The sequence below is a fragment of the Haliotis asinina genome, chromosome 3 (genome assembly GCF_037392515.1).
Source record: "Haliotis asinina isolate JCU_RB_2024 chromosome 3, JCU_Hal_asi_v2, whole genome shotgun sequence".
Lineage (NCBI taxonomy): Eukaryota > Metazoa > Mollusca > Gastropoda > Lepetellida > Haliotidae > Haliotis > Haliotis asinina.
The window spans coordinates 63,633,543-63,650,985 of record NC_090282.1 but is presented as its reverse complement, the minus strand read 5'-3'; the positions used below and the strand labels follow the sequence as shown (position 1 = coordinate 63,650,985).

At 40.3% G+C, this 17,443-nt stretch overlaps 1 protein-coding gene across 1 annotated transcript; it reads left to right on the top strand.

Annotated features, from left to right (window-relative positions):
* Positions 1-11,086: 11,086 nt before the first annotated feature.
* On the top strand, positions 11,087-15,616 carry LOC137276982 (vasopressin V1a receptor-like). The gene is made up of 2 exons (XM_067808638.1): positions 11,087-11,608; positions 14,915-15,616. The coding sequence occupies exons 1-2, from the start codon at positions 11,087-11,089 to the stop codon at positions 15,614-15,616; spliced, it is 1,224 nt and encodes a 407-aa protein (XP_067664739.1).
* The last annotated feature ends 1,827 nt before the right edge of the window (positions 15,617-17,443 follow it).

Below are 17,443 nucleotides of genomic sequence, written 5' to 3'. Positions count from 1 at the left end.
TATGTAATGCATCTACATTTATCTTACCTCACACATAGATAAGGCTTATTCTTATTGGCAAAACGCGTTTCTGTTATTATCAATACACCCCGCCTTACAAGCGAGTAACATTTTCCATGTACCCCGCTGGGAATGCCTAATTCATTTGGTACTTCGTGGTAGTAGTTCTTTATGTCGAATAATATTGAATCACATATGATGTACGGAAATTACCGATGTTTTGCGAATGCAGTTCGATAGAAGGTAGATAACACTAAATCTATTTCGTACTTGTCTTCCAAATCTAGTGATGACTAGAAACAACTCTGTACCCACGCGTCTAACTATTCAAACTTAACAATGTCATTAATTGGGGTGTTCAGTAAGAAACCATAAACAAACACCGAAGGTACGTCAACAAATGATGCCCTAGCGACCATTGAACAACTTGTAATGTAACACAAATGGGAGTTGTAGAAGCACCAGGTAGTAGGTATAACTCTTCTGGCTGATCTTTTATGTGCATGCGTATCAGGTGGGTTGCTACTTTTTCAGTTAAAATACAGGAAGTTATGTCACAAAGACTTAAGTTTCACATACAAAGCCATTTTTGTCAACAATACCGAGAAAGACGAGTACCCAAATTCCATGTCTGTTCCACTGGTCAAAGTAAACAAAACTGACAAACAATATTTGGTATCTAATCTGAAGCGCTACAAAAAGTGAGATTACTTCGTTTTTCTCACCGAATGCATCATCACCCTTCTAGGAAATATCATTACCTCCGTATTATTGCGTCTCCATTGCTCAGTAGCTCATGTGCTTTAGTGCAAGTACGCGGTTTTCTGTGAAAGAAGCAAAACTGACTTTTCACGGGGCTCTGCACCACGTAGTGAAAGTCAGAGCATTTCCAGAATTGTATTGTAGCCAGAGCAATTTACCAAATATGGAACTGCGCTTCCCCATATAATTATTCTCTGTCGTTGCCTGTTACTGTCACGATAAAACAGATTATTTCCTGCTTCTCATCGACCAACCTAAAAAGGACCCGACACTAAAGTAAAAAATATTTTTAATATGAGATTTTGGTTTGGGTGGTTTTTACACCTCAAAGTTTAACATGTTTAAATAACCCGTTCTGACGCACAGCAGTATTATTGATTATTTAACAAAAATTATTTGACCAACTCAAACTAATATGCCGTCTGCATTAATGATATTTCTATCCAGCTTCCATCTGCTTATATATGTACACCACTCATGCGTATACAATGTGATGATGTAAATGCCTACACATGTCATTCTTCTGTCTGTAATACACCATGAAGTGGAATAAAAAATGGAAATTCAGGGAATATGATTGTTTTGAATACTTGGTTGAAATATTTGATGGACAATTTGGAATGGTTTGTGAACCTGATGATACGGTCTACCAACATGTATCCATCACAGAAAACATCTTAATGTGTCCAAATCAACAGAAAAATACAGCTGCAACTACAACTGCATGTTCCCTGTAAATTATAATCATTAAGTAATGATTGTACTTCTCGTGTTTCGAAGTTAACCAAATGGTAACTTGTCAATTTGCCGCAATAAGGGAGAAACTCTAAGCTATGTTACTTATATAGTAAGAGAAATCGAGACAATGAGGTTACTTCCTATACGTACACAAGACAGGGTTTGTCTCATTAGGTAGACCAAGTATTGCTCTGCTGCAATGACTGACGTCTATGACGTCATCGTACGTCAACGATCTAAATTGGATAACTGACCCGTGAAGGCCTGGGGTAGATTAGGCCTTTAGCAATCCATGCTTGCCACAAACAGGCGACTATGCTTGTCGTAAGAGGCGACTAACAGGATCGGATGGTCAGGCTCGCTGACTTGGTTGACACATGTCATCATTTCCAAAATGCGCAGATCGATGTTCATGCCGTTGATCACTGTATTGTGTGGCCCTGACTCGATTGTTTACAGACCAACATCATGCAGCTGGAACTTGCTGAGTGCGGGTTGAAACTAAACTCACTCAGTAAGCTGGATAACTCACACGCGGCTGTGCTATTGCTGACTGCAGCGTCAAACCATATGTGGTCACTCACATGAATTCAGCACGGTTCTGCAGTAAAACGTCAAGTTATCATATAGAAATATACAGACTCTGATATTCCTACCTGCAACGGTAAACTACATTCACTCACATAGAGTCAGTTACGGCTGTGTAGTAAACTATTGGTTCTTGTTGAAAGTGGAGATGCCTTTCCATGAAACCAAGACTAAGAAACAGAAATTAAGACAAAGGTTATGACCTGGGCCCACTTGCACAAAGCGATGTTAGTGCTACAGTTATTGTAACCCCCATTCTCCGACACAGGCTTAAGACAGTCGTAGCGCTAAGATTGCTTTGTGCAAGTGGGCCCAGAACACGACTGCACAGTATTAGGTAAAATTATTTTCCGGACAATAAGATTTACGAATTTTTCATTCGCCTGAACATTCGTGAGAAAATCCATTCAAGTCAACGTCAAAAGATGTTTATTGTACAAGAGGCATCTGGCTCGTATACATTGGAGTTAAACATATGACGCATTATACATATGGTGCAGTATATGATAATTAGTGATTTAAACAGCAAATTTCGTAGATGAATATTGCCATGTTTTCTTGGTTGAAATATAATTATAAGGTGAAAATCGTTAGACAAAAAAGATAATCCCTTTTTCTGATTTGTTTGGCTCAGGTAGCATCATATTATAACTCCCTCTGACATGCAGCCGGAACATTGTGAGTGCGGCGTAAAACTAAACTCACTCATTACTACTCCCTCACCACCAACGTGTTTTCGTGCGGCGTCTGTCGAAACATAATCGTTACCAACGTCGCAATGTTAAGACTGCTTAATAGGTTAGGACGCTGACGTCTATAAGAGGATTTACTCAGCGTTAAGCTTGGGTATCATGTTTACTGATACTAAAAAACCTCACGTCCCTGAAACTATTACGGATGTGTATCATTATTTGTCTTCCCCTAAATGAATGCACACAAAAATTAATGTTTTACGAGTGAAACGAATGAAGATGCTTCATATTTCCATGAAATCCTGTCCCAGTTGCACATTCGTCTGTTGAAGAAGCATAATTTGGTGTCGGTAAGGTTAATGAAACAGTTTTCTGGTATGTCACAGCGTGACTTCAGCAAATGTGAACAAGGAAGTGTGTGGTCCTAACTGAAGATCAAACTGCCATGAACAATAATCCCTCGTTTAGTTTTCTGCCTGTTTGTTTCTTTGTTGAATGCCTCACTCAGGAACATTACGTCTTTAAGTAATCGACTCGGAAGCAGACAGTATAAATATCCAATCCCACGGAATAAGCAGCATCGATTATCTGTCGAAATAGATTCTGTCGGATATGAGAGGCCAAGTGATGTAAAACGGTATATGAATGGACCACTGAAAATCAGTAACGACACTGGGTTGTGGCGAAAGGTTATGGGTGTCCTTCCCAACCAGTCGCATCTGTAAATCACACGACAGTCATACGTTTGTTGCCTGACAATACAGTGATTGCGGTTGGGTATGATGACTCACAAACGCATAAAAATCTCTGATCCGTTATGTGACAACTAATATCAGGCATACATAAACGTCCTGACGGAATATTTGAAGCTGGAATAGTCATGGCACAATATCTAAAAACGTAAGCAGGTACCAGACCCTTTCTATGATCATAGTTCAAACTGACAGCAATGGGGATTATCGATTTCACTGTATCGGAGTATCGTTATGCCAACATCCATGGATAAGTACCATATATTTAAGTGTTTAGTTTTCCCCCCACGGCGGTTGCACGCAATGAATTAAAGGGGAACGCCGATAGGTCACCCGATCGTATCAGATTTGGCTATCTTCCAGCTATCTAATGTAACACTTTCTGAAAGCTTTACTAAGGAAACTATTCAAAAAGTCGCACGCCGCTCTTTCAGATCTTCATATGAGCTTTATCTGTTGTCAAAAGCTAAGTCATTAATGTGTAAAATTTGGAAATATTATACAGAAAACCGATTCGCAAAGAATCTGGTAAATTGTTGCCGTTGACGATGCGGGAGGGGATACTAATTACTTTCACAGATGATAAAAAAAACAAACTATTCAAACTGTCAACCAATGATAATGGTTTAAAAACTTGAATGCAATTCAAATTGTCACCGAGATACAGAACACCATTAAATGTGCAACCCATATATGCACGTAACGAGGAAAAAATGACGTTTCATCAGTCTGAAGTTCTAACCTAAGTGATGACATCCGAATGTTTCATAAGAATACAAACAAGACAGCTTTGTCGAGGAGTCATAAGATGCTATGTTAGTTCCATTTCGTCTCACCCAAATCCCCATCTGCAGTTCGGAACAGATCTTGACTACCAGTCCTGTCCGCTAGAAGTCACAAAGCATCCATAAATGAAGAGATCTAATATTTAATGGTAGTAATGCTGATTATATGATTACAAACCCATCACCTGTGGATTAAAAGGACCATTTGCATTTGTATGTAATCTCCAGGGAATCGTTACTTTGGGCTGGAGTTGATACAGCAGTGTTTCATCTGGATCAATAGTATGTAGAGTCTCTTTCTGATGCCCCAAGGGGGACATATGCTCAGATGGCTTCAAATCACGACTGCGCAATATATACATATATCCGATTGGATTTGTTGAAATTAGATCTATTGGAACATAGTTACATATGTCATGCATGTCATCCATATAGTGCGATCTAATGTCCTCACATTCATCTGTCTTCTGTAATATATGTTTCTAACCAAGATATTTTATGGATCAGTCATCTTTCATCTTTTCAACAAATCGTTTCGGGATCATTACAGATATCTTCACCAGAGTTCACTCGATGTAGGGATCTGTAATGATCCCGAAATGTCTGTAATAACTAGAAATATAGTGTCTATTAATGGCATTCAGAAGTTGTTATACATGACTTGATGCAGGGAGTTCGCCTGATGAAGGAGTCTGTAATGACCCGAAACGTTGTGTGGAAATAATTATAGAAAATTGATCCACAAAATATCTTTGTCATCTAGAACAACTTCAAAATGCTTCACTATTTTTCTAGTTATTACAGACATACATACCGAGTAAGATTGCAACGTCATTAACAAATGACATCTTAATAATCAAATTCAATGTTATACTTGAATAGTATTCCTTTGGTATATAAACGATCATCCGAGTGAATGTTTGTCAGCTTGCAGGATAAGTCTCCTGTACCTGACACCTGTCGAAAGACTGGAGAGTTTGTGTGCTCTACTGCAGACTCTGTGTCTGTTATGTGTCATCGGGCACTGATGGAATTGATCGCTCTTGCGTTAACATGTTGTCATGCTCCAGACTGGAATATTTACAGGACGCCATAACAAGAAAAAAAATGGTTTCAGACACTTTTGGAGACTTTTCCTTAATCTCTCAGACGCCCACGTCTGTGTTGTCACGAGGCAGTGTTATGTCTTGCGCGGTATCTGGTGGTTCTGACCAACAGAATATTATCGAAGTTTCTACCAACACATTTTTTTATATGATGTACGCTAGCTTTTCCTCGCCTTCTCACATTACATCTCAAGATACCAGAAGACCATTACTGAGGGTGATGATCATATATCCTATTAAGGCATTGTTGCAAGTTGGATTACTGTTCCGGAAAGGTGAATATTACTATCACTATCTATAATACTATGATTTCTACTAATACAACATCTGCATACGTATTGCCTTTCAATGCAGTACTGCCATAGTGATACTCTGTATTAAGTCTTGAAGTCTGGAAAGCAGCTGTTGATACAGTAGATGCCTTTGTTGGTTATTCTCTTACAGGCCGGTTACTGTCAAGTTACGAAGACATATATGCATACATATTTGATGATCGCCAGAGATATGTGGGTTACATTTTTATATTCCGTCGTAAATCAAACAATCCATGTTCATTTCATGTGATCATCCAGTTCCAAATGTTGTGAGTGTTGAGATTTTCCTCCCCTGCGCTATATGGTGTCACTGACAATATCAACCTGTGCATTGCTTGCTTGCTTACTTACACCGATTATAGCTAATTCTAATTAGACTCAAAACTGGCCCGTGAGGGTCCCGGGTTAGAATAGGCCTTCAGCAACCCATGCTTGCCACAAAAGGCGACTATGCTTGTCGTAAGAGGGGACTAACGGGATCGGGTGGTCAGGCTCGCTGACTTGGTTGACACATGTCATCGGTTCCCAACTGCGTCGATCAATGCTCTTGTTGTTGATCACTGTATTGTCTGGTCCAGACTTGATTATTTACAGACCGCCGCCATATAGCTGGAATATTGCCTAGTGAGCCGTAAAACCAAACTCACCCACTCACACAAACACAAAACTTCCAAAACACAGTGACCAACGTGAACCAACGCGATTTTCTTAATTGAATCCTAACACCATGGCAACGCGTTTAACCAGTGATGTTTTCATGGTCACTTATCTAAACTGATTTGAAAATCAATATTGAGGATTAGGACGTAAATCAATGAACAAACTAATTCAATGTCATTCATTTTCATGTGACTCTTGTGATTTTCCTCCTTATAATATAGCGTCGCTACTGGTATCACTTTGTGTCTGGTCTCCTGTTTAAACTGATCAGAACTTGAAGGCTGCAGATTGGGGAGTGAAATGATGACCAAATACAGACCATCCCACTTCATTCCATGTGGATTTGCTGTGATGTTCCACACTGTGTTGTCAGACTACCTTTAACACAAAGATGGCATGATCACATCTTGTCTGACAATCATGATTTGATGTCGTTATGTGTGCTTTGAACAACTGCTACTGACACCCTAGGGGCAGTTATCCACAATTTTATCCCTGCTAAGCCGATGCCGTGGTCATTTTTAGAATAAAGACACTGTTTGAGGATGGCTTCCCCCGCACTTTAGGCGTCAAGCATTATTTCATGGAACTGCGAAATCACGTCTTTGTATTTATCAGAAAATAAATATCTGTGGATTATTTTCAAAACCTCTACTTAGCGTTGACGTTGTCGACAGCAGATCTGTAAACCGTCGCCAATGTCATAATCCCAAGTGAATACCGTTACATCAGGAATCGAAACACATTCTCAGCTGTTTCATTTATCACATGATTGAGTGATGTTTGCATTAAATCATAGTATCTTCACAGAACAGCAAATAGCAGGAATTTTATGAGGATGTGGATGTCATAAAGTCGATCCCCTGCGCATTGTGATGTGTTCACAGCCAAACTTTGCACATTTTTTATTGCAATTGCAACGGTACAACATATTTCAAAAGCAGACAGAATCCATAAGCTTTCATTTATTTTTTGTTATAAAAGCCGATGAAACCAAGACAAACAGCTTCCGCAATAACCCCTATTGTGGCACTTAAGCAGAACGTTAGCTAAATGTTATTGTCTGTAGGGTTGGGGTTTATAGGACTTCGTGCTTGACGCTATGTGAGAATAATGGCATATTTATTTCTAGAAAATAAATTCTACATGTCACGCATCGTTTTGCGTGAGTGACGGAGAGGATGAGAAGGAGTGAGGCAATCGGTGAATTAGTAAACCCTGGATGGACTTGAAACCGCGTGAAGTATTTCAGACAAATCACGATGAGCACAGCACGGTTCATGTACGCCTTGCACCAGGTTGGGAAATGAGCTATGGTTTAACCGCACGGTCATATTCCAAAGCTATTTTGAGGGCAAAACGTATGGAAAAAAATACACATTTTACTTTCAAAAGCAGAATAACGTAACAGTGCCAGGTGTAATATGGCAATGGTTGAAGTGGTCACTTTCAAAGTTTCACACCTTATAAACATGTATTCTGCGATTATAGTAAGGATCATACTGTCGCATATCACATCACGATTCCACCTAATATTATAGCAATTTCAATCGTGGCTTTTCGAGCCAAAAAAATTAATTTCATAATGAGGTTAATTTCTGTGGCCTAATTTTTGTGGCATATTCGTGTAGGCAAACACTTTTCAAGTGAGCTTCTGACCCGCCGTGAGCTATATATCCATTTAGAACATATATTACCTGACGTATCTGTCCTGGATAGTCAATAATGTTGTGATTATAAAGCACAGAATATCATATGATCGTGGTTTTGGTGCCAGTTTACTTAGTGACGGAAGAAATTCTAGTTACACATACTATAAAAAGCTCATGCCTGACATTAATCTAATGTCACGTGGCAATGGTGTATCCGGTGGTATGACATTCTTGAATGTCTTATGACCTTCGACAGGTATAAGTCACTTACGTTCGTGAAGTTCTCTACATCAGATCGCATTCACGTGTTGCTTTTGAGAAACATAATCGTTTTGATTTCTCATGAATCTGTCTGAGTCACTCCTAACTCAATCTGATGGAGCGATTCGGTCACCTGGAGCCTAAAGCGCTGGCTGGTCACGCCAAAGACCCAGGCTCAATTCCCCACATGAATACAATATGTTAAGCCAGTTTCTGGTGCCCCCGTGTTATTGATAATATACTAACTCACTGCTCATTCTAGCTATATGAGCAAAGTACATAAAGCAAACGTGCATTAATTATAGTGTGATGCGTTACGTTAATGCATATCTAATAATGACCTACGGCATCCGTAGTGTAGTGGTTAGAGCGTCCGTCCGGACACGTGTTAATATGGTGCTTGTTGGTCCCTGCCCGGCGCTCGGCTTTAATGGGCACAACAAGGACTGGTCGGCTCGGAGACAGGGTACTGTGTCTGAGTGGGGTATTAGTGCTTAACTGTGGCATGGTATCTCAGTGGGCTAGCACCATAAAAACAGCTATGTCTGGGCTAGTACAAGCAGCCACACATACATACGCACACACATAGTCATAAAAGAGAAATATTCTTAACGACGTTAAATCTCATTTCACCTCAACTCATCTCTATTAATGATTTACTGAGACATTTGACGTTTATTTCTACTTTTGTCGGCATCTTGTTTATCATATCGGCATTTGTTGCTTAAATTCGGCATACGACGATTGGAACGCTTAGGGCGAAGGCGTTTGCGGAGTGTTCGATTCCCCGCGTGTGCATCGTGAGGTGTTTCAGATACTGCTGGAATACAAACAAACCATATTCACTTTCACATAGGTCATCGTCTTCATTGCAAACATGTCTAATATTTCTTTGATACGCATGCCTGATATTATTTCTATGACATTGTTCTGGCAAATTGTTAAGCAATGATACGGGTAAAGATGATGAGTTGATCTGGTGTGAATTCATCAGTTACCAGTGTCCGTGTGGAGAATGCATATAAAACCGTCTGTTCCAGCCTGGGTAGTTTTGAAATAGTTTCACCAAGTCATTGAGATGATTGACCAAGCCACTACGCGCATAAGATCACTTTCCAAGGCCGAGTAAACGTTTTAGTATATGGCCACGTAATTCAGTTTGGTAATGAATGTGATCATTCTAATTAATTTAAAGTAATGTCCCTTTGCTTATATGATAAGTTAAACAAGCGCTAAAAAAGGATAAGAAGGGTCGCTGTCAGCAGCTTCCATAGGTCTGATAATTGTCAAGACAATTATATATGTTAATTGTCAAGACAATTATATATGTTAATTGTCAAGACAATTATATGTCAGGGCTTCGCCACCGAGTACATGACATCAGATAGTTAATTTGTATAATGCATTGATTCAGAAAGTTAATCGTCGTAACAGCTTTGTAAGCAAAGGAACCACACGCACCAGTCAGCCTATTTTGACTATATCTTTCCAGCCTTACGCAGTTCAAATCCTCTTAAGCCTACGATAGATAGAGACGCGCAAAGGTCATCAGATGTGTTACTGAAGCAACGCAATTCCTTCAGCAAATCTCTTTGTAAATACAATGATGTAATGGACGTTCCATGAGACCGGGTTAGATTTCTCCAGGGGCTAAATCGATAGTTTATCACCGTAATCTGGTTAAAGTCATAGAGAGACCCAAACGATTCATCCTGCCGGTTATAATTATCACCCTGCTGTAACAGGCTCACGATAAAGTTCATCGTTCGTTGTCTGGCTCTCAAAGTTTACCCATTGATTGGATAGCGTTAGTTATTAGGTTGGGGATATGCAGACGAACGCGCGTTTGATTGTTACAGCATTATATGTTGATTGTTGTCTAACGCCACAGTCTGCAATAGCGGCATTTAGTAAATAATCAAATCGGGATCAGACAATCCAGTGATTGTCACCATCTACACAACTATGGTGCAATTACTTGCATCAATCAAGTCAGGGATCTGACCATGAGATTCCGTTAGTGAGTGAGTGAGTTTAGTTTTACCCCGCACTCAACAATATTCCAGCTATGTGGCGGCGGTCTGTAAATAATCGAGTCTGGACCAGACAATCCAGTGACCAACAACATAGGCATCGATCTGCGCAATCGGAAACCGATGACATGTGTCAACCAAGTCAGCGGGCCTGACAACCCGATCCCGTAAGTCGCCTCTTACGACAAGCATAGTCGCCTTTTATGGCAGGCATGGGTTGCTGAAGGCCTATTCTACCCCGGGACCTTCACGGGTCGATTCACTTAGTTATTGCGACAGGCATGGGCAGCTGAAACCCACTTGAAACTATAAATGTAAAATGATACTCTTCATAATGTGAAATAAAACTATTTCTGACCTTACTTTTATTCATGCTGACAACTCTTTTGAACATCGGAACGTTGTTTGTAATTCAGTGCGTTCCAGATATTGAGAATACAGTGATGCAATGGTTTGAACATTTGTAACTCAGTGTGTTCCATATATCGAGAATTCAGTGATGTAATGGTTTGAACAAATGTGGGATACGATTATCTATCTATCTATCTATCTATCTATCTATCTATCTATCTATCTATCTATCTATCATTTGTTGAACGCGGCGTACAATGCAGTCCTCGTTCATCATTCTACCTGTTCATAAACAAAGCAAGTAGAAACTGTATCCCATCCAAACATATATTTTAGCTCCACAGTTTATAAACTAAATTTGGTTTGTCTTGCAGAGACATCCATAAACCGACATGACATCGACGGCGATCAGCGTTGATTCTATCACCAGGGGAGACAACTCGATTCAACAAATCTCAATGGAACCTTCAAACAGCTCAGCCCTTGTGGCCGGCAACACTACTAACTACACATCATCTGTCAATGACACGACCATTCCAGCGTACGTGCAGAGCGTCCACGACATCACGTACGATTTCAACATCCGTTGTACCGTTCTCTTCCTGCAGATCACCCTCGGGGCTATAGGGGGGTTCCTCGTTATCCTGTGGATGTGGCACAACCGACGACAAAGGTCCCGAGTGAACGCTCTGATTCTGAACCTTTGCGTGAGCGACTTGTGCGTTGTCTTCTTTGCGCAGCTTCCCCAACTCGTATGGGAGTACTTTGAACGAGAGTGGATGGCAGGTGAAGCTATGTGCAGACTTGTCAAATTCATGCAAAGCTTTGCTTTGTTTGCTTCAGCCAACATGCTTGTGATCATAGCGTTGGACAGACATCAAGCAATACGGTCACCTCTAAGAGAACCCTGCAAAGTAAGTTCCACTCTCCCCATTACTTTCAACTTTACCTCAGACACTCTTTGTACACGTCGCACATTGCGTTTAAGGAATTTTGCAGACCAGGGCCCCGTTTCACAAAGCGATTGTAGTGAGTGAGTGCGTTATTTTACGCCGCACTCAACAATATTCCAGCTTTATGGCGGCGGTTTGTAAAGAATCGAGTCTGGACCAGACAATCCAGTGATCGACAACATGAGCATCGATCTGCGCAATTGGACTCCGATGACATGTGTCAACCACGTCAGCGGGCCTGACAACCCGATCCCGTTAGTCGCCTCGTACGACAAGCATAGTCGCCTGTTTTAGCAAGCATGGGTTGCTGAAGGCTAATTCTATCCCAGACCTTCACGGGTCATAGCGACTGTAGCGCTAAGGGGGGTCGTTACTACTATATTTTAACACAGGCGTATGGCGGTCGTTGGGCTACGATCGCTTTGTAAAACGGTCGCAAGTTCCGTGACATCGTAGTACCAGTTTTGTGAAAGTCGGTAGTAGAAGGCATATATGGCAGGTAGTATAGTTATACAGAGGAAGACATATGTATGATGGGCTTTTAGATAACACGGAAGTGACTGACAGTCAGGAACTGATATGAACAATACCAGCAGCAGTAATTAGGTGTATCTGAAGGAGTAATACTTAAGAAATCCTTTCACTCAACAGCGTCCTAACACATAACATAACGCACCAGCTGGCATTTTAACATCACACAGCAATCGGCCTCTTAACACAACACATGACTGCAGTGTTGCGTAGAAACGAAATCTGGACCAAACCTCCCCAATTAGGTTTCGCTTTCGCAGGAGTGGTCGAGCTACAGTGAACACAATATTTCACGGTACTCTCAATACACATGAAAAACAAAGAAATGTGAGTTGTTGTCTGATACCGTAGTCATGGTAAAATTTATTAAATATATAAGACTAAATGTGTGAGTAGCAGGCTGTTCACTAATAAGTCACTCTGGTGGATCATTGAAAATGGATCAGGTCAGCGACGTGCTCTCTGTAGTCCATGACGCCGATGATGTTATTGTGACCCTGACATGCGCATTTGCCATTTTGAAAAAGAAACATTCAGTGAGCTCATCGTATAGGTCATTTTATCTCAGTTATTCTCAATCTCAGTTCTATTTGTGAAAAAACCCCAAAGTAGTCATTTACTGTGTCTTTATAAGAAACAACTCCCATTCAGTTAGGTCTCCACTCTGTTACTCGGAAACCAGGAAACTTCATCTAAGTTAAAAGGCTGTCAGTCTAACCTGAGGTACGACAATCCAATGTTTTCATAGCAGTTCGCTTCCAGCATAACTTTGGTTTTCGCTTTGCCGGAAATAGGGATTATTGAAATTTCATTTTTGCGGGCAGACACCGTGTTGTGGCCGTTGGAAAGAGGTGACCATTTAAGAAGTCAACAAACCGTATCTTTGTCAAATTTCCACTGAAATTACACAACAGTCTCACTACACGTGATGAAATCCCAACCCGCATGTGCAGTTACGGGTTACGTGTTTGACTTTTGTAAAGAGGCTTCACGGAGTATGCTGTCCATATATTCACACACTTCGGAAATAGCCACACAGAACTTTCATCAAAAACGAAAACCTCACCCCAGTGTTGATTTTTACCCCAGTAAGCCCTACACCAGTCTTTCTGTTTCTGTGAAGCTTTTAGTAAGGGTGGTAGAATCCGCGCATTCTCATCCTGTTAAGCCTCTGTCATTCTTGCTTTGGGGTTTTAAAATTACTTCATACCCGAGGGCTTACCCTATTAATAGTCTATTTTCTTATATTCATAAACGCTTTTCAATTTCCCCCCTCCTCACAATCTCACCAAGTCGTTGTCGATTTGTAAAACTGAACTTCCTTGACGTGCCTGCCCCATCTTGTGCTCAATCCAAACTCCCGACAAAGGTATTCTTCAAAGTTTTGTATACAGTAGACAAATGAATGTCTAACTCTATGCATTAGTCACATCCCTTTCAAAATCATCTGGAACCAGCTTTCTTTTCTCATGTGCTGTGAAATCTGCCACGTCAAGGAGGGAAGCCGTCTGTTACACCAGTGGCGATAACTCTTGTTGTAGGAAGATTAATTCTTAAGCCTACAAGAGTTGCCTCCCATATTAAGTGCCTTACTACACAATGTAATGCCTACTTTAAAATGTCATTATCAGTTTTAGGGAACACAGATTTTCTCAATAATTTCTGGGAAAGCTGTACATGTACCTTCGATATCGTGTCATACATTGACATATAAACATCAGACATTAAACGAAAAATCTATTTGAGAATACAACCATTGAGTAAGATAAACTAATCACTGCCTTTTGTCGAGCAGGGTTCAATTCTACTCAAGTAAATATAGTACATATCCACGAGCAAATCACGTTTCATTGAACATGTATAAATAACACTGTCGTCTTCCAGAAAACAATGACCTGACTCAAATATAACCATGTTTCAGTGTGTAGGGGAGTTATTTGAGAAAGAAAAATAATTTTATTTGAAAGATTCAAATAATTCAAATTTTATTTAACAATTTGTACTACAGATGGCATGTTGAATAAAATTAGATTATTTCATCGCAGCGTGCTGGGATACCACTGCGTATCTGTTGTAGGTTACCTCATCATTTTGTGACATCAATACCTTTTGGCAATTAAGATGAACTCGAGAGATGGTTTTTACATTTTTACGACTTGGGTTTTCACATAGCAGATGTATCCACATGTGATCACGAATTCTGAAGAATACCGTTTTCAAAGCTTACATGTAGTAATTATTATTATTGGGGAACCGATAATACTCTACTCTATTTTGAAAGTTGAGGTCACTGTGAAATAGACACTTACTTGCATTTACGAAATCTCGTTACGAGGTATCTCAGCCAGGCATTTGAAAGTTGAATTTACATGCGGTGGTATAACCCAAGTACTGTTTAAAGGGAGGTAAAACAAAAGCTAGCTCACTGTAATAATATGTCACATGTAGAATCTTGTTGACATTAGGATATTACGCCCACCGGGCACGTTGTGTTTGTGGCTATATGTGGATACCAAAAGCTGGCCAACCTGAATATTGTGACGTTATTTTCAAATGAAAATGTTATTTAGTTATCCGTACACCAGAACCTTAAGCGTAAGTTCGAATCCTGATTCTCAATCCTTTTAACACCGTCTTTTATCATTTATAACATTCCTGCACCTGTATTTCGCCGATGATGTCCCACATAGACTTGGTTAGCTTTGTAAGGAATGAAAAGTCTTATTCTCATTTCAGGTGTGGATGATGACTGGATGGGGCTGGGGGGCTGCTGCGGTTCTGTCCGTCCCTATAATGTTTGTCTTTCACCTGAAATTCGACGAGAGGACGAATATGATGAAATGCGAAAATGTATTCCGGGGCATGCCTATGTGGCATAGACAGGCCTTCTTAACATACGCGGCAGTTGTCGTGTTTCTTCTACCTCTCATCATCTTGGTCGTGTGCTATGTACGAATCTTCACAAAAATTGCTCAAAAGGCCTCTGAAAACAAGACATCACGGCGACAAAGCTTTAAGCCTGGCAAAATCCACCTAACCAGTACTGGAAACACATCTCTCCCAAAAGCAAAGATCAAAACTCTGAAAATGACTGTCGTAATAGTTGCAGTTTACATCATCTGCGGGTTGCCATATTTTGTTGCGGAGATGATAATGTCGTATGGCAACTTCAAAATTTTAGGGGATACACTTTACGGAATACTTGGGGGCATCGCAGCTGCCAACTCCTGCGCCAATCCTTTTGTGTTCCTGCTCTTCAACGCCAACTGGCAGTGTGTTCGGGGTCTGAAGCTTTGTCCCATGCAGACAGAAGCCACGAAAAGAAGCTTTATGTATTCAACAGCTAGTACCAGATCGGAATATTCAACCAGTTACGCTAGAGGAACTCCTATTACCGCGTCTGATACCTACGAGATGTCAACTGTTCGTGTTCATTAAATCTTGATAATTATTTTGTGGACGATCTGAACAGCGTCTCTGTAGGTGTGTCTTGGTATTTTCATGCACCAAAATACGATGAATGGTAATACTATAATGACGTACGGTTGCCCTTATTACGAGATGTTGATAGAGGAAGATTGTTGCTTGGTTTAAAGACAGAAAGGTCCCTTCAGTATTACATCCGCGTAAACAGCCCCATCATGTTGCTGGTTTCGGCATGGAGAGGAAAGTGAAACTCCACACGGTCATCTGACATGGCGGCTGTGTGCTATAACCACTGCTATAACCACTTATAGTGAGGAATAACCATAACATAACCTTGTATTCGTCACTTCCAGTGCTGTTCCAGTTTGTAGATACTGATCCCTAATGGATTACATTCAAAACATGGAGACACTGCAATCGACGCTGGAGTTTTCGATACACCTCAGTTAAACATCATTCCTGTTACCAGGTACGACTTTATGTGTTTGCAGATATACGGTAATGGAGAACAGGACACTCTCATCATGTGACCAACATCTTCATTCAGCGTATTAGACAGTTCATATTGATAGTGAGCCAACGGGTTGTAGATTGATTGCTACAGTAACGGATAACATGACGCCAGTGCAGAATACCCTGTATTGTCCTTTTTAATGGAAGGATCACTCAAAATAACATAGATGAAATCAAGTGTTCAACGAAATGAATAAGAATATCCATCCCTAAAAATAGTTTTTGCTATTGTCAAAATAGGCCTAAAAATAAGTAGCGTCCGCATAAGCATATTTGGAATCATGTTTGTATTTATTTCAACGTTCAACGGGTTTTGTTTGAGAAAATGTGTAAAGGGCTTATGTATGTTGATCTGACTAAGAACACTGGCAAGAGCCACTTCCAGACTGATACATAAGCCCTCAAGGTAGGTACTTTCAACCAGACTCGAAATGTTGTAGGCAGTTCTTCAATTGCAGGAATTAATAGTATTTTTTGTATGATCATGAATATATCTTGTAGGACTCTTGTGTGTCATAGGCTAATGTCTTACAATGTGCTGGATACCTGATGTATACGCCATGAATTATCAAGAAGCTAATCCTGTACAGGAAAGGTACACAACGCTGTGCTGTCAGTAGAGCCCAAAGGCCAACCGCAACGTCATATTCTTCACCTCGTGAACATACAGACGGTTTACGAAATTGTGAGTTCAACAGGCTCGAGGTTTTACCAAAAAAAAAAGATCTCATCATTCCGTGGCTGATCGGGCAATAAACCATAATGCTATGCTGTCCATGCAGACATGTCTGTGTGGGTTAATGTTTTATATAGTGACTGTTGTGTGTCTAGTCAGAAGATGGTTATTGTATGATTTACATGCAGCTTTTATCATTTTAATGCCATTGAAAAGTTGCAACTTTGAACAAACTGTATGAAACCGTATGTTCAATTTTCTTTTGACGTTTACGAAGGAGACAGAGGCCCCAGTGGGCAATAACTGTGTTCTATTCTTGCTGATCTGTTTCTTGGTGCACATGAGTAGGACTCTTTGCTGTTTGATTGGCAAAGAAAAGAAAAGGAAATTGGACACATGTTTTGACCCCATGTTTAGGTATTTCTGTACTACCCATAAAAAGTTTAGACTCACGTGATGCACTCACTATATATTATGTTTATATGTGTGGTTACATCGAACATGGATTTCTTCACTAACTTCGAAGAACGAACAAAAGTACCTTCTACTGATAAACTGCACGACGATCATACATCAGATGGCTATACGGCATGTGCAGATATCATGCATGTGACTAGCTGCGTTTTGGTGTAATGTTCTGTTATGAACTT

Excerpts from the sequence above, each read along its gene's own strand:
- LOC137276982 (XM_067808638.1), top strand. The coding sequence starts at position 11,087 with ATGACATCGACGGCGATCAGCGTTGATTCTATCACCAGGGGAGACAAC. Across the intron at positions 11,609-14,914 it reads CTCTAAGAGAACCCTGCAAA|GTGTGGATGATGACTGGATG; the intron begins GTAAGTTCCACT and ends TTCTCATTTCAG.